Raw genomic sequence first — 17500 nt, 5'->3', positions numbered from 1 at the left:
AAGTTCTGGAGGTGTGTGTGTGTGTGTGTGTGTGTGTGTGTGTGTGTGTGTGTGTGTGTGTGTGTGTGTGTGTGTGTGTGTGTGTGTGTGTGTGTGACTGGCTGGGAGAGGACGCTCTTAATCAGGAGTCTCCAGGCCGGCTGACCTCCTTTGACAAATTAAAGAGCAATTGAATTAAAATGAATGAACCCAGTTTGGATTGAGCGACGCCTGGACTCACACGCACACACACACACACACGCACACGCACACGCACACGCACACACACACACACACACACCAGAAACACAGCTACACAACGCTGTGTGTCGCCTGAGTCAGACTGGGCGTTTCCTGTTAGAACGTTCATCCACCCTACATGAACCCGACCGTTCTTGGGTTCGTTGGGGTACTTCCTGTTTCCATGTCACCTGTTTCCCTCTTGATGGTCCCTCCCCAGACTGTCTGATTGGTTCCACCTGGCCCCGCCCATCAGCTCCTCGTACCCGTGTCAGTTTGTTCGTCTCCTGGTGGATTTCTCCTCCTGATGTTTGTCGTTACAGTTTCTTTGTTCAAACTTTATTTTTTCTTGGTTTAATCTGTTTCTGAATTCATCTTTGGTAGAAGAACCAAACCTTCTGATTGGCTGCCCTCTTTCTCCTGTCAGGACTCTTTGATGGACGTCTCCTTGTGTTCTTACCTCTAGCTGCGTTAGAACACTTAATACTCCAAACTTTACCTTGACATGAGCACAAAGAACTCTCTCTTAACAAATGGCTCGGCGTTCTCCACGTGAATACAGGTCAGCCGCACTTCTGAAGCATCGAGACCAAGAAATACGACATTCTGAAGTGACTTCTCAAAGTACGTTACGAGTCTTAAGAAAACAGGAAGTCTTTAGCAGCAGTTTCTGTTTTCAACGATAGGTTGAAGTGATTGATCCAGATGGGTGTTGGGGTGTAATCAGACAGAAACCTGCCACAAAAGAGGGTAAATCAACCGTACACCAGGGGTAGATCCTCAGGAGGAGGAGATAGAGACTGGACTAGACAGGAAGGGCCAGAATACAACAGGAAGTGTTGACCTGACAGGACTGACCCATCAGCTGGAATGTAAATTCACATCCGACACCAGGATCCAGGTCGTCACGGCTAGCCTTTAACGGCTCATGTTGGTGTTACAGATAAGAGCAGAGGCAATTAATAACAATACAGCCATTATATTTATTCACGGCGAGCAGGAGCTCATTTCTGTTTGATTAACGAGAGCAAACAGTATGGAGAAGTTGCCTGGCCTTCTGGGAAATGGTAAATTAAGTCTGACATTTAAAGGAAACCATATATGGACGCGTTTGTTGATGAGTCATCATCAGACGCGACGCTGGAAGAAAACGCTCGGCGCGTTGAGAGGGGGATGGCGGTGGTTTTAACTGTCAGTGCCGTCACACCTCAGGGCGTCCTCCTCTTCCTCCTCCTCCTCTTCCTCCTTCACCTGTATCAGCTCAGAGGAGATGCTGGGAACAAGGAGTCGTCTGAATACCAACCAGTCGTTTAGGCCCAGCCTCACAGCATGGACGTCCTCGGCAACGGCTGCAAGTGCAAAAGGAGACATGTTTGTACATCTAGATGTCAGATGTACGAGGTATGTTGTCTCCACGGCAACGGAACGCAACGACAAAAGGTAGAAAGAGATGTAATTCAGACTTTAATTCACACTTTCAGCAACATTCGCCCGTAAGTCGACATCCTGCGTCGGTGGAAACAACCAAACTCTGGTGGAATGAAACCAGAACCAATGCCAGCACTGACTGCAACATCCTGCAACACCCCTCAATTCAAAATGTGACCCTCACCTGCTTGCATAGGTCAAAGATCAAAGCTAGTGCTCTGACCTACTGTCATTGATCAAAGCAGTAGTTTGGTCTATGGTCTTACTCACACTGGCCTTCTCCCTCGTCTTACTGTCTTATCCGGTTCCTGAGTGTACAAAGGTTGAAATTTGACCTTGACCTAGTGTTTTCAAGGTCATGATCTCATGTTCATCCCCTCTCCTGCCTGAGTCATGTGCTTTTTGTCTCACCTCTCTATCTGAACGGTTGTGAAGATATTTGGTGGACAAACAAACGGACGACCGGACGGACGGACACACGAACACTGACATTACAACACATCACCGCTTTGAAGGCAGGTGTAATGATGGGATGCGATCACGGAGCGACACGAGGCAGGCAGCTGACCCGCCAAACCCAGAGCGGCTCCGGATCGATCGGTTGTGGGTTCGTTGTCCGGGTCAGGCCTTCGGACCGCAGGAGCATCGCCTCCGTGATGCGAAGGGCTGAACGGTGTCCTCTCTGGAAACTGCTGCTTAAATAATGAACAATCCTGCACTCATCGTTTAAGCTGATGGAGAAATATGCACACACACACACACACACACACACACACACACACACACACACACACACACACACACACACACACACACACACACACACACACACTCGTTCCCAGAGCTTCTGTTCCTTTATCTAATCAGTGTTTTATTGAATATGGTAATTAGAATGAAAGGCCTATCTTGCACTCAGTTTAATTTGTTTGGGGTTTTTGTGCCTTTTATCTGCTCTCTTGCTCTTTCTCTGGTGTGTGTGTGTGTGTGTGTGTGTGTGTGTGTGTTGTGTGCGGCCGACACAACGCGTGTGCTAATGAGCATGTTTGCGTTAGCGTGTGAGACGGCGGTCCCCGCTCTGACACACTGCGTTACTGTGGGACCTTTGTAATAAGGAAATAAGACATGGCTGCTGATGTCACCGAGGTTTAAGTGTGGCTCCGGGGAGGACGAGCTGCACACACACACACACACACACACACACACACACACACACACACACACACACACACACACACACACACACACACACACCCTCACGGCCATGCACACAATCCAAGACATCAACAACATTCTTCCAGCGTCGGGCCTGTGGGGGTTTTAGGGGATTAAGTACAACACGTAACCTTGGAGACAGCCTCCGGGTGGCTGGAACACTTTCTCTCTCCGGTTCCTGCAGGATTTGTTCTGTCGATAGAAACCTGGAATATTTGATCATGTTTGAGGTGCTGAAGCGTGGACGTCTGTGTAGTTCTCAGTCGTCCAGGTCATGGTTATCCAAAAGCTGTTGAGTCGATCCACTGGACGTTAAGAAAGTTCTTGAAGACGTTTCGTCTCTCATCCAAACGTCTTCAAGAACTTTCTTAACGTCCAGTGGATCGACCCAACAGCTTTTGGACGAAGCGTGGACCCACCCAGGTAAATACTCACCTGACGTACCCAGGTCCTCCCCCCTCCAATTTAGTATTTTTCTGTTCCTAAAAGCCTTTAATTTTGTTAGTGCGCCTTATAATCCAGTGTGCCTTATATATGAAAACAGTTTAAAATAGTCCATTTGTTGAAGATCTCAGCTGTAACCTCAACCCCAACGTTGTTGCCCAGACAGTATACACAAGTCTAAGCTGCCCCCCCACAGTCACCTGCTGTTTCAGGTGTCAACCACATTTGCGAACCAATTGTAGCACGCCAGGCATCTTTGGCTAGCAGTGATTTGGCTCTTGAAATCTGAGGAAAGGTAGCAGAATCGATAGTGGATGCACAACACAACCACAGCCACCACAGTAGTTTCTATTCTGGTTTTAAAACAGGCCATTCATTGTTTGGTCTAGAGACAGAGTCACTGAGGAAAAGACAGGAGACAGAGCTGGAGGTAGCAGAGATGAAGATGCTGAGGTTCTCTCTGGGAGTGACCAGGATGGATAGGATCAGGAATGAGTACATCAGAGGGACAGCACATGTTAGAGGTTCTGGAGATAAAGTCAGAGAGGCCAGACTGAGATGGTTTGGACATGTCCAGAGGAGAGATAGTGAATATATTGGTAGAAGGATGCTGAGTTTTGAACCGCCAGGCAGGAGGCCTAGAGGAAGACCAAAGAGGAGGTTTATGGATGTAGTGAAAGAGGACATGAAGGCAGTTGGTGTGAGAGAAGAGGATGAGAAGACAGGGTTAGATGGAGGACTCTGATTGGCTGTGGTGACGTCTGAAGGGCAAAGATGAAAGAAGAAGAAGAAGATTGAAGGTCATTCATTGAGTCTAGTATGCCTTGCAGTGTGTCCAATTACAGGCAGAGTAAAGAAGGGTCCGTTGTGGCCAGAGCCCAGACTAAAATTAGTCCAACTCCACATTAGGTCTCGTTTTCCTTATTTTTAGACCAACCCGTGATTCCAATAAAAATAATCAAATTAGACAACTGACTAGAGCGTCCCCCCTGGGGCGGGGCTGGGGGAGGCACACCCTCAAACCTCATATTTCAGTTGGAGCCGAGGACCAGCCACCAATACAAAAAGAGCATCGGTTTATTCCTGCAGGTCGTTGGGTCTCGTCTCGCTCATTTTCCCCTGTGGATTTATGGGCCGGAAGTAGCAGGATGGAAGTAAATTGCTTTCAAGGGAGAGACGTGTGATAACAGCCTCTGAAAGTTTTACCTTTAAATGTAAAGATGGAGAGACTGAGGGAGAAAGAGAGCCAATATAATACTATGAAATTACCAGTGCTTAGCTGAAATATTACTCAATCCTCTGTCTGAGGTAGACTTTACTGTCTAGCACACACAAACACACACAAACACACACTAACACACACAAACACACACAATGCCTCATATATGAGAGATCCTAGAGATGTTATTTACTGATCCTGAATGTGCTCCAGTTTGTTTGGAGGTGTTTACACACACAGTGCAGCACCAATAAAAGAGCTTTATTGGTAGATATATAAATATATAAGTGGTGTGTTGCAGGTAATGCTGGAGGTGAGCCCACTGTCGACGCTTCTGACGGCTGTTTGCCGTGGCGAGCGTGGCCTTCTGGTTTGTGGAGACGCTGATGTGATGACGCGCAGCGGGTCGTCTCCTCCCAGCGTGTCCACTTTCTGTTCTGCATGTTGTTTGTGTTCCTTTTCGTGTTCCAGCAAAGCGCCGCAACGCCGGACCGTCTCCGTATGAGGGTAAACGCGTCTCGTCTCCTCTCACCTTCACGCCGGGCTGGATCAGAGAGCCACAAAGGCTTTCTGAGGGCATTTCCTTCCCCGTCTTTCAGGTGTACATTCTCATTAGGTCTGCCTCCCTGCTGTAGACTAATGTCCCCCCTTCCCACCAAAGACAGAAACTGAACTCCGTTTCCTCTCCAGCATAATCTCTACCCAAACAACACCTGAAAGAGTGTCTTACTGAACAAACACTCGGCTTTGATTTGCACATTTATTAATGGAAATTGAAACGCTTGTTGGAAATAAAAAGGTGTTCCTGTTTGCCTCCTGTCTGCTCACCTGGAAGCTGCACCGACGAAAACCTCTGGAAGGGAAAAAGCCCCGAGCAAAAACCCCGGGAGCTCGTGAGGAATGAAAGGTTTCTGGTGAACAGCTCTGGGTTTTTAAGAATGAGACACGATCACAAATTAAATGAATGCAACACGATACCTTTGCTGACACCAAATAAAAGTGGCTAATTTAAGCCTTAATCCCTGTAGGTGTTAGCCGACAGTAACAAACACACCCCTTCCTAAACGTCAGAGCTCACAATGAATGTTTTGCTAGTTGATGTTAAGGATTGATGGATTAACTGAGAAATATAAGGAAATTAAACAGATTCATTAAACATAAAGGGGCGTGTCGGACTTTTGATGAGCAGGAAGTGATGTCAGTGAGGGCAGGAAGTGACGTCTGTGTGGTGAAACACCTTCAGTGGATTAAAGCTGGGTTTATCCTCTACACCCCCCAGGAGAAAATTAATCCAGCATAGGTAGAGATGTTATTATGGTTCTACAGAATTTTATTATTATGCGATGTTTTATTGTTCTGTTAGTGTTTCCAGTCAGTCTCAGGGAATAGAACGCTACTATTCAGAGTAGGAATGACATTACTTTCGTATTTAGAGTAGTAATTACATTATTTTAGTATTCAGAGAAGTATGTCTTATGTCACTTTTACGTGAAAGACGTAGCTCGTCTGTGATGACAGCAGGACACTAGCAAACCTCTGACTGCAGAGGAAGTGCTCTTCTTCTTCTGTGGTTACCTATGGAACCGACGGTGGGTGGAAACCATGTCTTATCTTATCTTATCTTGTGTCAGTCATGAGTTCTCTTCTTTTTGAGTTTGTTCTTTGGTTTCAGACCAAAAAGTTTCAACTCTGACAGAAACAAATGGTATTTCTGGAAAAAAAATAATAATTCATTGCGTAAAACTTAAAGAAAACTGAGGAGAAAGAATTTTCCTTTTTGGTAAATCAGCTCATTAATGTTGAGTTTCTAATAGATAGAGTTAGATGGGGAGGTCACTTCACTGTCTGCACATTAAAAATACCATCGGTCTGATTTCGTCTGTCACGACCATAGACACGCTGATGCATTATGCTAACTGATGCTAATTTAGCCGCGTCACAAAATGAGATTTAACAGAAGACCTCTTTGACCACGAGGGCAGCATCCGACACTCGGCCGCATTCGCTTCAGGCGTCGCTTTCATGGGAGAAAACATGAACCAGAACGACAAACAACGCAGCCGAAAGCGACTCAAACCGTTTTAGAGATGTGTCGTCAGACGTCCTCAGGTTCCATCGGGCTCGACAGGGCCGAGTCGTCAGGAGAGCAGCTCTATTTTTGATGATTATGTTCTAAGAAGGTAACGAGGTAACTTTCAATGCTGCGTGAAACAAGTTGCAGAGCAGAGTTCATCACCGGTGTGCGCCTTCACTTTGATCCTGACAGCACATCACCCCGATAACGAAGCGGCTGCATGGCGCTGCTTACATATTCCCATTTGATCTAATCAATCCAAGTTTCACTTGTCAGAAAAACTGCAGTGTCATGGATGGTTCATCCAGAACAGAGTTCCTCCTTCCCTCTGTACTTTGGTAGAGAAGAAGTCCACGCTGGACAAGTTGTGTATGTGGATGCTCTGTGTAAAACCATGAAGGGGTTCGTTAACAACTAACATAAGAAATGACTTGATAGTACGGTGAACACGTGGACCTCGTGTGGAAATCAATGAGATCGTGCGGGAGGACAAATATGTCAATGCAGGTAGTCCTCAACCTATGAACACAACTGGTTCTGAGAGGTTGTTCATAAATTGAATGTCCGTAAGTTGAATGTTTGTAAGTTGGCTGTAAGTTGAATGTTCCTAAGTTGAATGTCCGAAAGTTGAATGTTAGTACGTTGACTGTAAGTTGTATGTTTGTAAGTAGAATGTTTATAAGTTGAATGTTCGTAAGTTGATTGTTTGTAATTGGAATGTTCATAAGCGGAATGTTTGTAAATTGAATGTTCTTAAGTTGAATGTTCCTAAGTTGAATGTTCTTAAGTTGAATGTTCCTAAGTTGAATGTTTTTAAGTTGAATGTTCATAAGTTGAGGACTACTGCCTGTATTCTTCATAATGAGTAAAAAACCACATTGTCCACATTTTTAATGACCTCTTGTAAATTCCTTAGAATAAAAATGAGTAAAATCTTCTTCACACCTTTAACTTGAATCTATGTAACCCTCAGAATGAATATGATAACTTCCTGCTCAGACCCCACCCAGTTCCAGTTTAAACCCCACCCCTTCTGGTTACATCCTGTTTAGTTGTTGAACAAATACTTATAGATACGTGTGTGTGTGTGTGTGTGTGTGTGTGTGTGTGTGTGTGTGTGTGTGTGTGTGTGTGTGTGTGTGTGTGTGTGTGTGTGTGTGTGTGTGTGTGTGTGTGTCAGCAGAAGTGTGTCCAGAGGCCCCCGTCCTTTCTCGACCGTCCCCCCAGGCAGACGACCCCTGTCTCGCCTGCCATCTCTCAGCCTGACAGCTGAGAGCCAAACAGTGAAACAAGTGACGAGGAGGAGGAGGAGGAGGAGGAGGAGGAGGAGGAGGAGGAGGAGGAGGAGGAGGAGGAGGAGGAGGAGGAGGAGGAGGAAGATGAGAATAGATGTGAGAGAAGGTAGCTGTAATCATTACATCCCCCCCCCCCTCGCCGTCCCAGCATCCTCAGGGAGCAGGTGTTCTTCCACTGAGGGGGGCATGACTGGAAAGAAGAGAAGCATGCCCTCATGTTTCACCTGAAGGTAGGTGTGTGTGTGTGTGTGTGTGTGTGTGTGTGTGTGTGTGTGTGTGTGTGTGTGTGTGTGTGTGTGTGTGTGTGTGTGTGTGTGTGTGTGTGTGTGTGTGTGTGTGTGTGTGGGTGGGGGGGATGAGATAAGGTGAGCCTCTGGAGGCCACTAGCATTGTTGTTACACCAGACCTTTTTGCCCACATGAACATAATCCACCCCCACCGGGGCATTTGTTCTTCCTCAGACCACACTCTTCCTCTGTCAGCCGGTTTTACCTTTTTCTCTTTATTTTGATCTTTTTGATGCTGCGTCGTCTGACACAATGTCGGTGTTGTTTTGTTCTGGTTTAAATTCCATCCTGCCCCCCCACCACCCCCACCACTACCACCCCCCCATCGGATGGCGGTTGCTTTCAGTGATGTTTGTTCTTTCCTCGTCGTCATCCGAGCGCTCCGTCAGGCGAGCTGCATTAGCCCGTAATGCTGGAGGCGGGGGTCTGTCCTCCACCGGGTTGCCCCCCCCTTGAAGTCAGGGCGTGAGTCAGAGGCCTGATTCCGTCACCCCGGGTTACCAGCTCACTACTTCCTGTCCACAACATGGAATGAGAGGGGATGGTGGCCGAGGGCGAGGCCTCTCAGGCTGTTTGTGTGAGTAATTGTAATCCGGTTTGAAAGTCTTTTGTTTTGGCGGGGTCGGCTTCGGATGACATTTCCTGTCTCGTACTTCTCATCACATCGACACAAAACCTCCGCAGCCCGACTCCCTTCTTCATTTCATTTGACTGCAAATTGTACCAACATGCACCCATGAGGAAACGATGTCATCGATATAAAGCGCACGCGCCGTGTCTGGACGCTGATTGTGTTTCTAGTGAAATTCTATCATCCGAGATGCTGGAGCACAAACAGCATCTTTAATACGACCTGGAAAGGAGACTTTATTCTACCTTAATGTTGGCAGACAATAAAGGTAAACCTCAGCTTTCGTCGCTTGGGGTTCAGTTGTTCTCAATTATAGGTGGGTTTTCTGAAAAAATAACACGGAAAAATAAAAATCAAGTTGACGTCATTTTTCTCCACATCATATCTGTCCAGCACAAATACTGGAATTATAAAATCACTTGTAAACCATAAAAAGAACATAAGATCATGTTACTGTAAATATGGATAAAAACATGCAATATCATATTATAAACTCGTAGCAACCCCCGTGACCCACAATGAGGAAGCAGAGCAGAAGACAAGATATTTCTTCTGTAGTATATTAAAAAATAAAATGTAACTGTAACACGCGAATAACGAATTTCACGATAGAGCAACCAATCACGGCGCAGCTGCCAGGGGGAATCACGTGAACAAGGTGGTGTAAGACATCTGCTATGTTAGGAGCAGAAATAACTAGACGTGGACTTCAGTTAACATCATTCTAGAGTCAGAACTGTTCCAACAATGTTCATGTCTGCGAGCAGAGAGTCCAAACAGCAGGAAATAGTATATATATATATATATATATATATATATATATATATATATATATATATATATATTTATATATATATATATATTTGTATATACACCGGTACACCTGTGTTTTGGTGTGTTGTGCACCTGTACCGGTGCAGTGACTTGCAGCTGATAAGGAGTCCTTCTGCTTCCTGACGTTGGACACTATGGAGGCTCCATTCAGTCGGGATGTGAACACAAAGGCTTCGCTGGAGGCCACATGAATACCGTGAATGGTTGTTTGAGTGACTCTGGTGGAAGGACAGCGGGCTTCCTGTTAAAGGTTGGCCGAGTGTGTCGACAGGGGGGCGGGGCTTCGTCTCAGGTCAGTAGGTCGTCGCAGTCCGAGCCGGCCGGCAGATAAGGAAGGCGATGGGAGGAGAAATGGGCAGAACACACTGTGATGGCTGTCTGGTCCCGCCTGATGAGGTGGCTGGGGCACGTCTACTGTATGTGTGTGTGTGTGTGTGTGTGTGTGTGTATGTGTGTGTGTGTGTGTGTGTGTGTGTGTGTGTGTGTGTGTGTGTGTGTGTGTGCTGACTGATAGGGTGGTGGTGATGGATAAGAAGTAAAAGGAGGACAAAGAGCAGCGTGTGCGTCCCACTTGTACTCGTGTCTCTGCGTGGACGTACCGTGACTCGAGGGGTGTGTTTGTCTGACGCGGTAGCGATGGCGGCGGCGGTGAAAGGTGGTAGGCTGGGCGTGTAAACGACGGCTGATGGGGTCTCTTGAAAGACTATTTAGCCCGAGTAATGAAGTGTGACTGCCAGGGAGAGGAATATAAAGGACAGGCTGGGAGGCTGAGACAGTCAGGTCACCTCAGTCAGCCTCGTCCACACAGATGGACAACATGACTCACTGGTAGTGACTCCTCTCCTCTTCTGCCATGCAGGCACCTCCAAGGACGACCTGATCGAGTGGACTCACATCCATCGACAGGACGTCGTCTCGCCTGAGGGTCGCAGCTCGCCTCGGAAAGTCCAAGTGATCATCTTTCTTTTGTGGAGGCGCTGGAGTTGTGTTCTGGTTTACATCCCCAAGAACTCTGACCCTAGAACCCCCCTGCCGGGCGAGTCTCACCCCGAATGGATTTCAACATGTTGTGTTTGGATGAGTGTCGTGGGTCTGTGGGTAGCTCCAGCATCGGCTTCGATGTCTTTAAAGGTGCTTTTGGAACATTTTTTTAGGGTCCTCCATGATACTTTCATTTTGTTAGACATGTCACGGTTCAAACAACAAACCAAAGACTCTAGTTTGTCGTGTTGTCATCCTTACATCCCGCGGAGCGGCGATGTATCGTCACTGTCAGTGTTCGCGTGTTCGCGTGTTCGTCCGTCCACCAAATATCTTCACCACCGGATAAGATAGAAAGGCGAAACGAAAGGCATTACATTCAAGGAGGCAATGGGATTAAAAAAATAGATCACAACTTTGACCTTGAAAAACTAGGTCAAGGTCAAATTTTTCACTTTTATACCTTTTTAGGTACACATCTCTGAAACCTGATGAGATATAATCACAGAACGAAAAGCAGCTGAACTGGGTTCTGTTAGAGGTCACAGATCAATCAAACAGGAATATAGAATCATTGATTATCTGAAGCGACCCCGGCGCTGCCCCCCTCCCTCCCTGCAGGACAAAAATATCTCATTATTTTCGGGTCGCATTTGAATTTGCCCCCCTGAAGGCATTCAGGCGCTCGTCACATGAACAGCTGCCAGAAGACGAGCATCTTGTGATCGACAAACTGCTTTTAGGCTGTCAAGTGATTGGGCCCCCCCCCCCCCTGACCCCAGACTTCATTTGGAGCAGTGGAGCTCGACTGAAGTTCCCTTCTTCTTCTCCTCGTGCCTCTAATCTTGTGCCAGATCAAGCACCAATCACAGTCCAGCGACGGCTGGGATTGGGATGCGGGGGGGGGGGGCATCAGAGATTCTCAAGGAAACGGACAGAAGGCGGAAAAGTCCAGAAAAGACTTCTTTTTTTTCCTGATTAGCTATCGAGGTCAGCGAAGGAGGAAAGTAGAGCAAATCCACGGCGAGTTCGTCCTTCAAGGATGATGGGATTCTGGTGGAAAAGTGGACTCCATGTCCGGGAAACAGCTTTCATGGGATGGACGAGGAAGGGCTGTCTCCGTCCCTCTGATGGGGACTGGAATATCTAAATGCTGGATGGATCCAGCATCGAGCAGAAGATGAACGCCAAGGACTCTGATGATAACCAGGAAGTCTTCCTCACTTCCTGTGGTAGTCTCTAGCTTCCCAACATCTCATCCGGGGCTCTGAACTTCTACGTTTGTGCCTCTGTGAGGTACAACCCTGTGTTTTTAAATGCACGGATTAGAAAAACTACAAATTTGGACACTACCTTAGCATTGTTAGCATGTTAGCACTGCCTGTGCAGAATGCTGAACACACAGGAAGAACCAGACGCACATAAGAGACTTTCAATGACACTGTTTATTTATCACCACTTGACCTGTATGTGTGTGTGTGTGTGTGTGTGTGTGTGTGTGTGTGTGTGTGTGTGTGTGTGTGTGTGTGTGTGTGTGTGTGTGTGTGTGTGTGCCTCTTGTGTGATTGTAGAACCTTTGATATCTAGCTCGATTGTGATAGCCCCCGTTCTGTACATGAACACATAATCCGCTTGTAAAAATACACAACAGGCCAAAACAAGTCAACTGGTGTCTCTGCTACACACAACACGGCCCGGCGTCTGTAAACGGTGAAAAGGAAACGATCAAATAAAACACCAACGTGACCCTCGAGTGGCTGGAAGGACTTTGTCTTCTGGTCTGAACTCATACAAGTCTTTATTTGTACGGTACTTGTTGTTAGATTGAATGACATGAGGTGTGGAAACTAACCAATGGTTACACAGTTTTCAGAAAGTATAGTGTATATATATATGTGTATGTATATATATAGTTATATATAGATTTATATTCATTTAAAAGCTTTTAAAATAGCACAGTAAACACTTTGCACACATGATAAAAACCACTGAGTGTGTGATTGGTTGTTTATCGGCCAATGGGGTGAAGAGAACCGCCTCTAGAGGGTCGTTTCTACTCAGGCAGGAAACTTGCCGCCCCACCCTTTAGAAATAAGAGCATCTATTTTGTGGGATCAGATCAAGCTGAGTCTAGTAGTCAGGGTTTTTTTTCAGCATGTGTTTGTTCAAATTTGTTCCTGAAGTGTCTAAAGTCGAAGCAGGACTGAATCCGTGTACGTGTTCCTGAACACGTTAACAGTCGGCACGGCACACGGAAAGAACATCAGAAACCAAAAGAAGGTAGAAAGACGTCAAGTAAAATAAAATAAATCCAGATACAGAAGTTATAGCACTGCACATCCTCCCTGCTCACCCCCTGTTTCATACCTGTACAACGCCTGACTCCTCCCCCCCTGCGTCTGGCTCCGCCCCCCTCCCCCGCCCCACACACGGTCTGTACAGGTGGCTTTGTGGTGACCATACTAAAGGGTTCCGTGTGACGTTGGTTGAAGTTTGTACAGACACATCAGTTTGTCCTCATGTAAACAGGCACACACAGATCTCTAGAGGCTAACCCCCCACCCCCCCATCAAAAAAAACCCAAAAGACAGCACCTCCATCGCTCGCCGGCTCCCCCTTATGGGCGGTGGGGCCCACCGGTCTCAGTCCTGCTGAGCGGATCAAGGCCTCGGATCGCTCCTCAGACGTCCACGTTTGAGGCTACCCCCAAGGTGGCCGGCGTCGAGGCTCCGCCGCCCGGCATAAACGAAGCCGATCCAAGGTAACTGTTGTCCAGGTTTCTGCTAGTTGAGTTTTAATTTGCTGTCAGTGTCGGTGGTCTAGGACCCAAATTCACGCCGTCTCCGACAGGTCCATGTGGAACGCGCTAGCAAATCCTTTTGCGGGCTGAAAAAAGACAAGAGAACACACTCATTAAGACAAGAGTCGAACGTTCCTGCGGGACTTTTTTAGTGACACAGCCGGCTTCCAAAATACCATCTATCGAACGAGGCATGCCACAAAGAACTCTCTGTGAAGTTATTTATACGCCCTTAAGGCGGGAGGGGGCGGGGGGGGGGCCTCGCAGCGTCATGGTACAACTAATGTGGGAGTCGTGTAAAATCACATCCATCCGCAATGATAAATGTTCAAATTTTTGGTGACTACATAATGCATGCATAGAAAATACACACAGCTCTAATTGCTTCATTAATTATCTATAAATGGATCATTAAGCTTTTATAAAGCCTTTATCAAAGCAGTGGTGATCAGAGCATCGCTAGCATCCACAGCTATTTATAAAAGTAGAACATGATGCCTATTGGTTAATGGGCCTCAGCCTCTGGGACTACTTTCATATTTTTTACTGACTGATAAACAACAAGACTTTTACAGCGGCGGCGGCGCGGGTTTAATTTATTTCAAACAGACCACGAGGAACGAGCTGAAATTGTAAATCGAGACAATATAAAGAAATATAATGAAGCTGTGAGTTTTGAGGCCTGAGCAAATTCATTTGTGCGTTTACGCTAACCCCGCGGGGCAAAACGAGATGTGCAGACACCAGCCAGCTATATTTGGAGCACAAAAAAGCACAGTCTTGCACCTCAAGGCTAAAAAGAATTAGTTTTTCTCACAGACCTGATGTGCAAGAAGAAGATTGCTGGGCTCCATTTACTGAGATGCAAACAGGAAGAAAACAAGCAGATTATGGTGACCATCGTTTACCTGAGGAGGGAGGGAGGCATGCACGGCGAGGAGGAGGAGGAGGAGGAGGAGGATGATGGGTAACATGGTGGGAATGACTTCTCTACTGAACGCTCCGATCCGATCTGTTCTCCGCTCTCAAGATTATTTGTGTAACGTCGATTTCCTGGATTTCCTTTTTCCAAATGAAATCCTGTTTTAGTTTTAATTCTTACAAATGAAAAGCGTATAGTGTATATAGTGTGTAGAGATGTTTACCATCCCTCGTGTTTCGTCTCATACTTTGTGTTGTACTGCCTGTTGTCCTGCCTGTTGTACTGCCTGTTTACCGTGGGTCAGACAGGACTGTAATTTCATCTGTGCTGTATGTCGTGCATTTATGTTACACTTTAAAGCTGACTTTGACTTTTGAATTTGAAAGCAAAGCGTCGGCGTCCTTTTCGCCTCCGAAGGCATTCAGTAGGGAAGCCATCGTGTCCCTTTAACACCTGAGATGATCTGTCTGGTGTTTTAAGCTGCAGACGTGTGGAAATGACTGGGAGACCTTTACTGAGATGAGCATCAGAGGAAAAAACGGGGATTTTAGGGGGAAATTTGGTTATAAAGAAAGAAAAGAAAAGGCTGTTTAACAAGAGTCCAATCCAAACGGTGTTTATTTTATTATAAGTCACATGATTACAGGCAGCATTGGGGGGTTAGGGGTGGGGGGTTGAGGCTGATTTTGTTGGGTTTTTGGAGGAGAAGGGGGGAGTTGGCAGCGATCGATTACAATTTACATTCAACAAAAAGACGTTAGAATAAAAAACAAAACAGTACAACAGAACATAAAATCATTTCTTTACAGGAACAAAAAAGTTCAAGAAAGCATAAAAAAAAAAGTCCCAATCAGAATGAAAAGTCCCGGTCCCCTCCCTTTTAGTTTATGTAGGGGCCCCGACCGAAGCGGTAGGGCCCCAGGGAGCTTTCGTACTGATACTCACAGAGAAAGGTGGGTTTGTACGGTAGGGTCCCCCTATCATACTCTTTCCTCTCCAGCGTGCTGGAGCTGAACTGCGGCTGCTGCTGATGAAGGTGATGATGAAGGCTGTGGTGTGACTGTGACCTTTGACCCTCCTTGCCAAAGGTGGAGAATGACCTATCGTTGGGCGGCGAGGCGGTCGAGGTCGCGGTGAGTCGGTCGGACAGGTTGACGGAGGCGGGTACCTCAGTGTCGGGCAGCGTGGCGTCCATCCCGGGGACGTGGAGGTTGCTGCGGTAGTCGGGCCCCTGGCGGCCCTCGGACGGCACGAAGGAGGGCATCCAGCAGCGGTCGGAGTGGCCCAGGGCCTTGCACTCGTCCGTGCAGTTGGAGAAGAGGTCGGCGCCTGCAGAGAGGATGCAGGTGATGAATGAAACGGAGACGGAGGAGGAGCAGGAAGAGGAGGAGCGTCGTGAAGATGTGGAGTGGAAAGGCGAGACGAAGGGGGAAATGAGAGCAAGAGGAGAGAACACAAGTTAGCAATCATTTACCAATGTCACAAAGCAGAAAATGTGCGGCTAAAGCTATTCATCACGCAGACAAGGCCAGCATTGATGGAGCGAATTGTTTGTTTTTCCTCCTCAGCTTCATTCATTCCAAATGAAATGTGCAATCAAAGATGATGCGGAGCCGCGAAAACATTTCAACCCCCTCATGTCAACATCCTTAGACGCCAAAAAAAAAAAATTTGATATCCAAAAACACCGAGAAAAGAAACTCTTGACACCGTATCCCATCATCCTTTTGCAACAAAAAGCAATGATTATCTTAAGAAACGCAACACGAAAAAAAAAACAAAACCCAACAACCTATTCTGTGTCAATCTTTAAGAGAATAAACTGCTAGCCGCCGTGATGCTCTCGTCATCGACTCAAAAATGTGGATTTGTAATTTTACCATATTTCCAGGGAAGTGGTCACAACAGGAGACGAGCGTTTTTAGGAGGCGAGGAGAACAGGAGGATAAATCAAGGAAGGGAAGACGGAGGAACAAAGAGAGAACATTCAGTAGTCTGTGATCCTGAGGTTTGGATAAAAGGGTCCACGTACGTACGTACGTACGTACGTAACGCTATTCCATCGTTCCTCCATTACTGAAGAACAAGAACACAATGGAGACGCAGACGCAGATGTGAGAGGAATGAGGGCGTGCATTTAGTGACCCTAAAACATCAATGCTGTGATCCCTCACGCATCAACATGCGTGATTTTTAGTTGGTAGTCATGTGATACCGTACGTGCATTCTATATGCTGATGACATCCTGATGTGAGCTATGTTAGGTGAGTCTCGGACTTCCGTGAGACATAAAAGTGTTTCAAACAGTCTATCAGAGTGTTTTAAAGGTAAAACAGGTAGAAGGTGGTTTAATATCAGTATTAAATAATAAATAAATGATAAAATAAATAGTTTGTCACAATATCGTAGAATTTCGTTCCTGGAACGTATTAACCGCGAGAAACGAGGGATCACTGTACCTCAACCTCAGAGCAGTAAATGCAAATTGTTGTCGTTTTTTTTCCTTACAAATTATATGCAATAAGATTTTTGAAGCTTCTTCGAGTCAACGAACCGGCCAATCAGAGAACGGGCTTCACTCCCGGTTCAGAATCAGGTTGGTTCTCATTTCATTTGTGTTTGCAGTCGGAGCTTCACTCCTTATAGCAGAGATGTTATTCTACAGAGGTGTGTGTGTGTGTGTGTGTGTGTGTGTGTGTGTGTGTGTGTGTGTGTGTGTGTGTGTGTGTTTCCTGAAGGACCTATACATCTGAACACTTCCACAACGGCGCAGCGACTGAAAGCAGAGCGCATTAATAGTAATGTGGTTTGATTCAGCCGGATGTGAGCGGTTCTTCTGAACGTGGACGTGTAAATTCATCAGTGTGTTTCCCGTCGGGGTGTTTGGGTCGGCGCTGTTCAGTCCGGACCCTCTTGGAGTGGGGGGGGGGCGACAAAGACAGCCAAGAAACCGGAGGAGACACCAGGCTGGACCGAAACACGGCCAGATGGAGACGGCAGCGGGGCTTTACACCGAAAAATGCGCCAGGAATGGAAAAAATGTGCAATTAAAGATGAGCAATTTATCCGTTTAATCCCGTCTTGTTCGTCTGTTCAGGCCGGCGTCGGGTTCAGGATGAAGCCCGTCCCGCCTCGGAGACGGAGAATACGTTTA

General features: G+C 46.7%; 1 protein-coding gene across 2 annotated transcripts in view; it reads right to left on the bottom strand.

Annotated features, from left to right (window-relative positions):
* Positions 1-13036: 13036 nt before the first annotated feature.
* pcdh10a (protocadherin 10a) overlaps positions 13037-17500 on the bottom strand; it is a 12944-nt gene continuing 8480 nt past the window's right edge. Inside the window, exons 4-5 of one of the 2 annotated variants that reach the window (XM_068321680.1) lie at positions 15292-15675; positions 13037-13510 (exon numbers count right to left, since the gene is read on the bottom strand). In XM_068321680.1, coding sequence (XP_068177781.1) covers positions 13491-13510; positions 15292-15675 — 404 coding nt within the window. In that variant the 3' untranslated portion in view covers positions 13037-13490. Of the gene's footprint in view, positions 13511-14964; positions 15676-17500 lie in introns of those variants that run through there. The other variant, XM_068321679.1, reaches the window with a different exon arrangement.

Source organism: Antennarius striatus, chromosome 8 (genome assembly GCF_040054535.1).
Source record: "Antennarius striatus isolate MH-2024 chromosome 8, ASM4005453v1, whole genome shotgun sequence".
Lineage (NCBI taxonomy): Eukaryota > Metazoa > Chordata > Actinopteri > Lophiiformes > Antennariidae > Antennarius > Antennarius striatus.
This window is presented reverse-complemented; position numbering and strand designations above follow the sequence as displayed.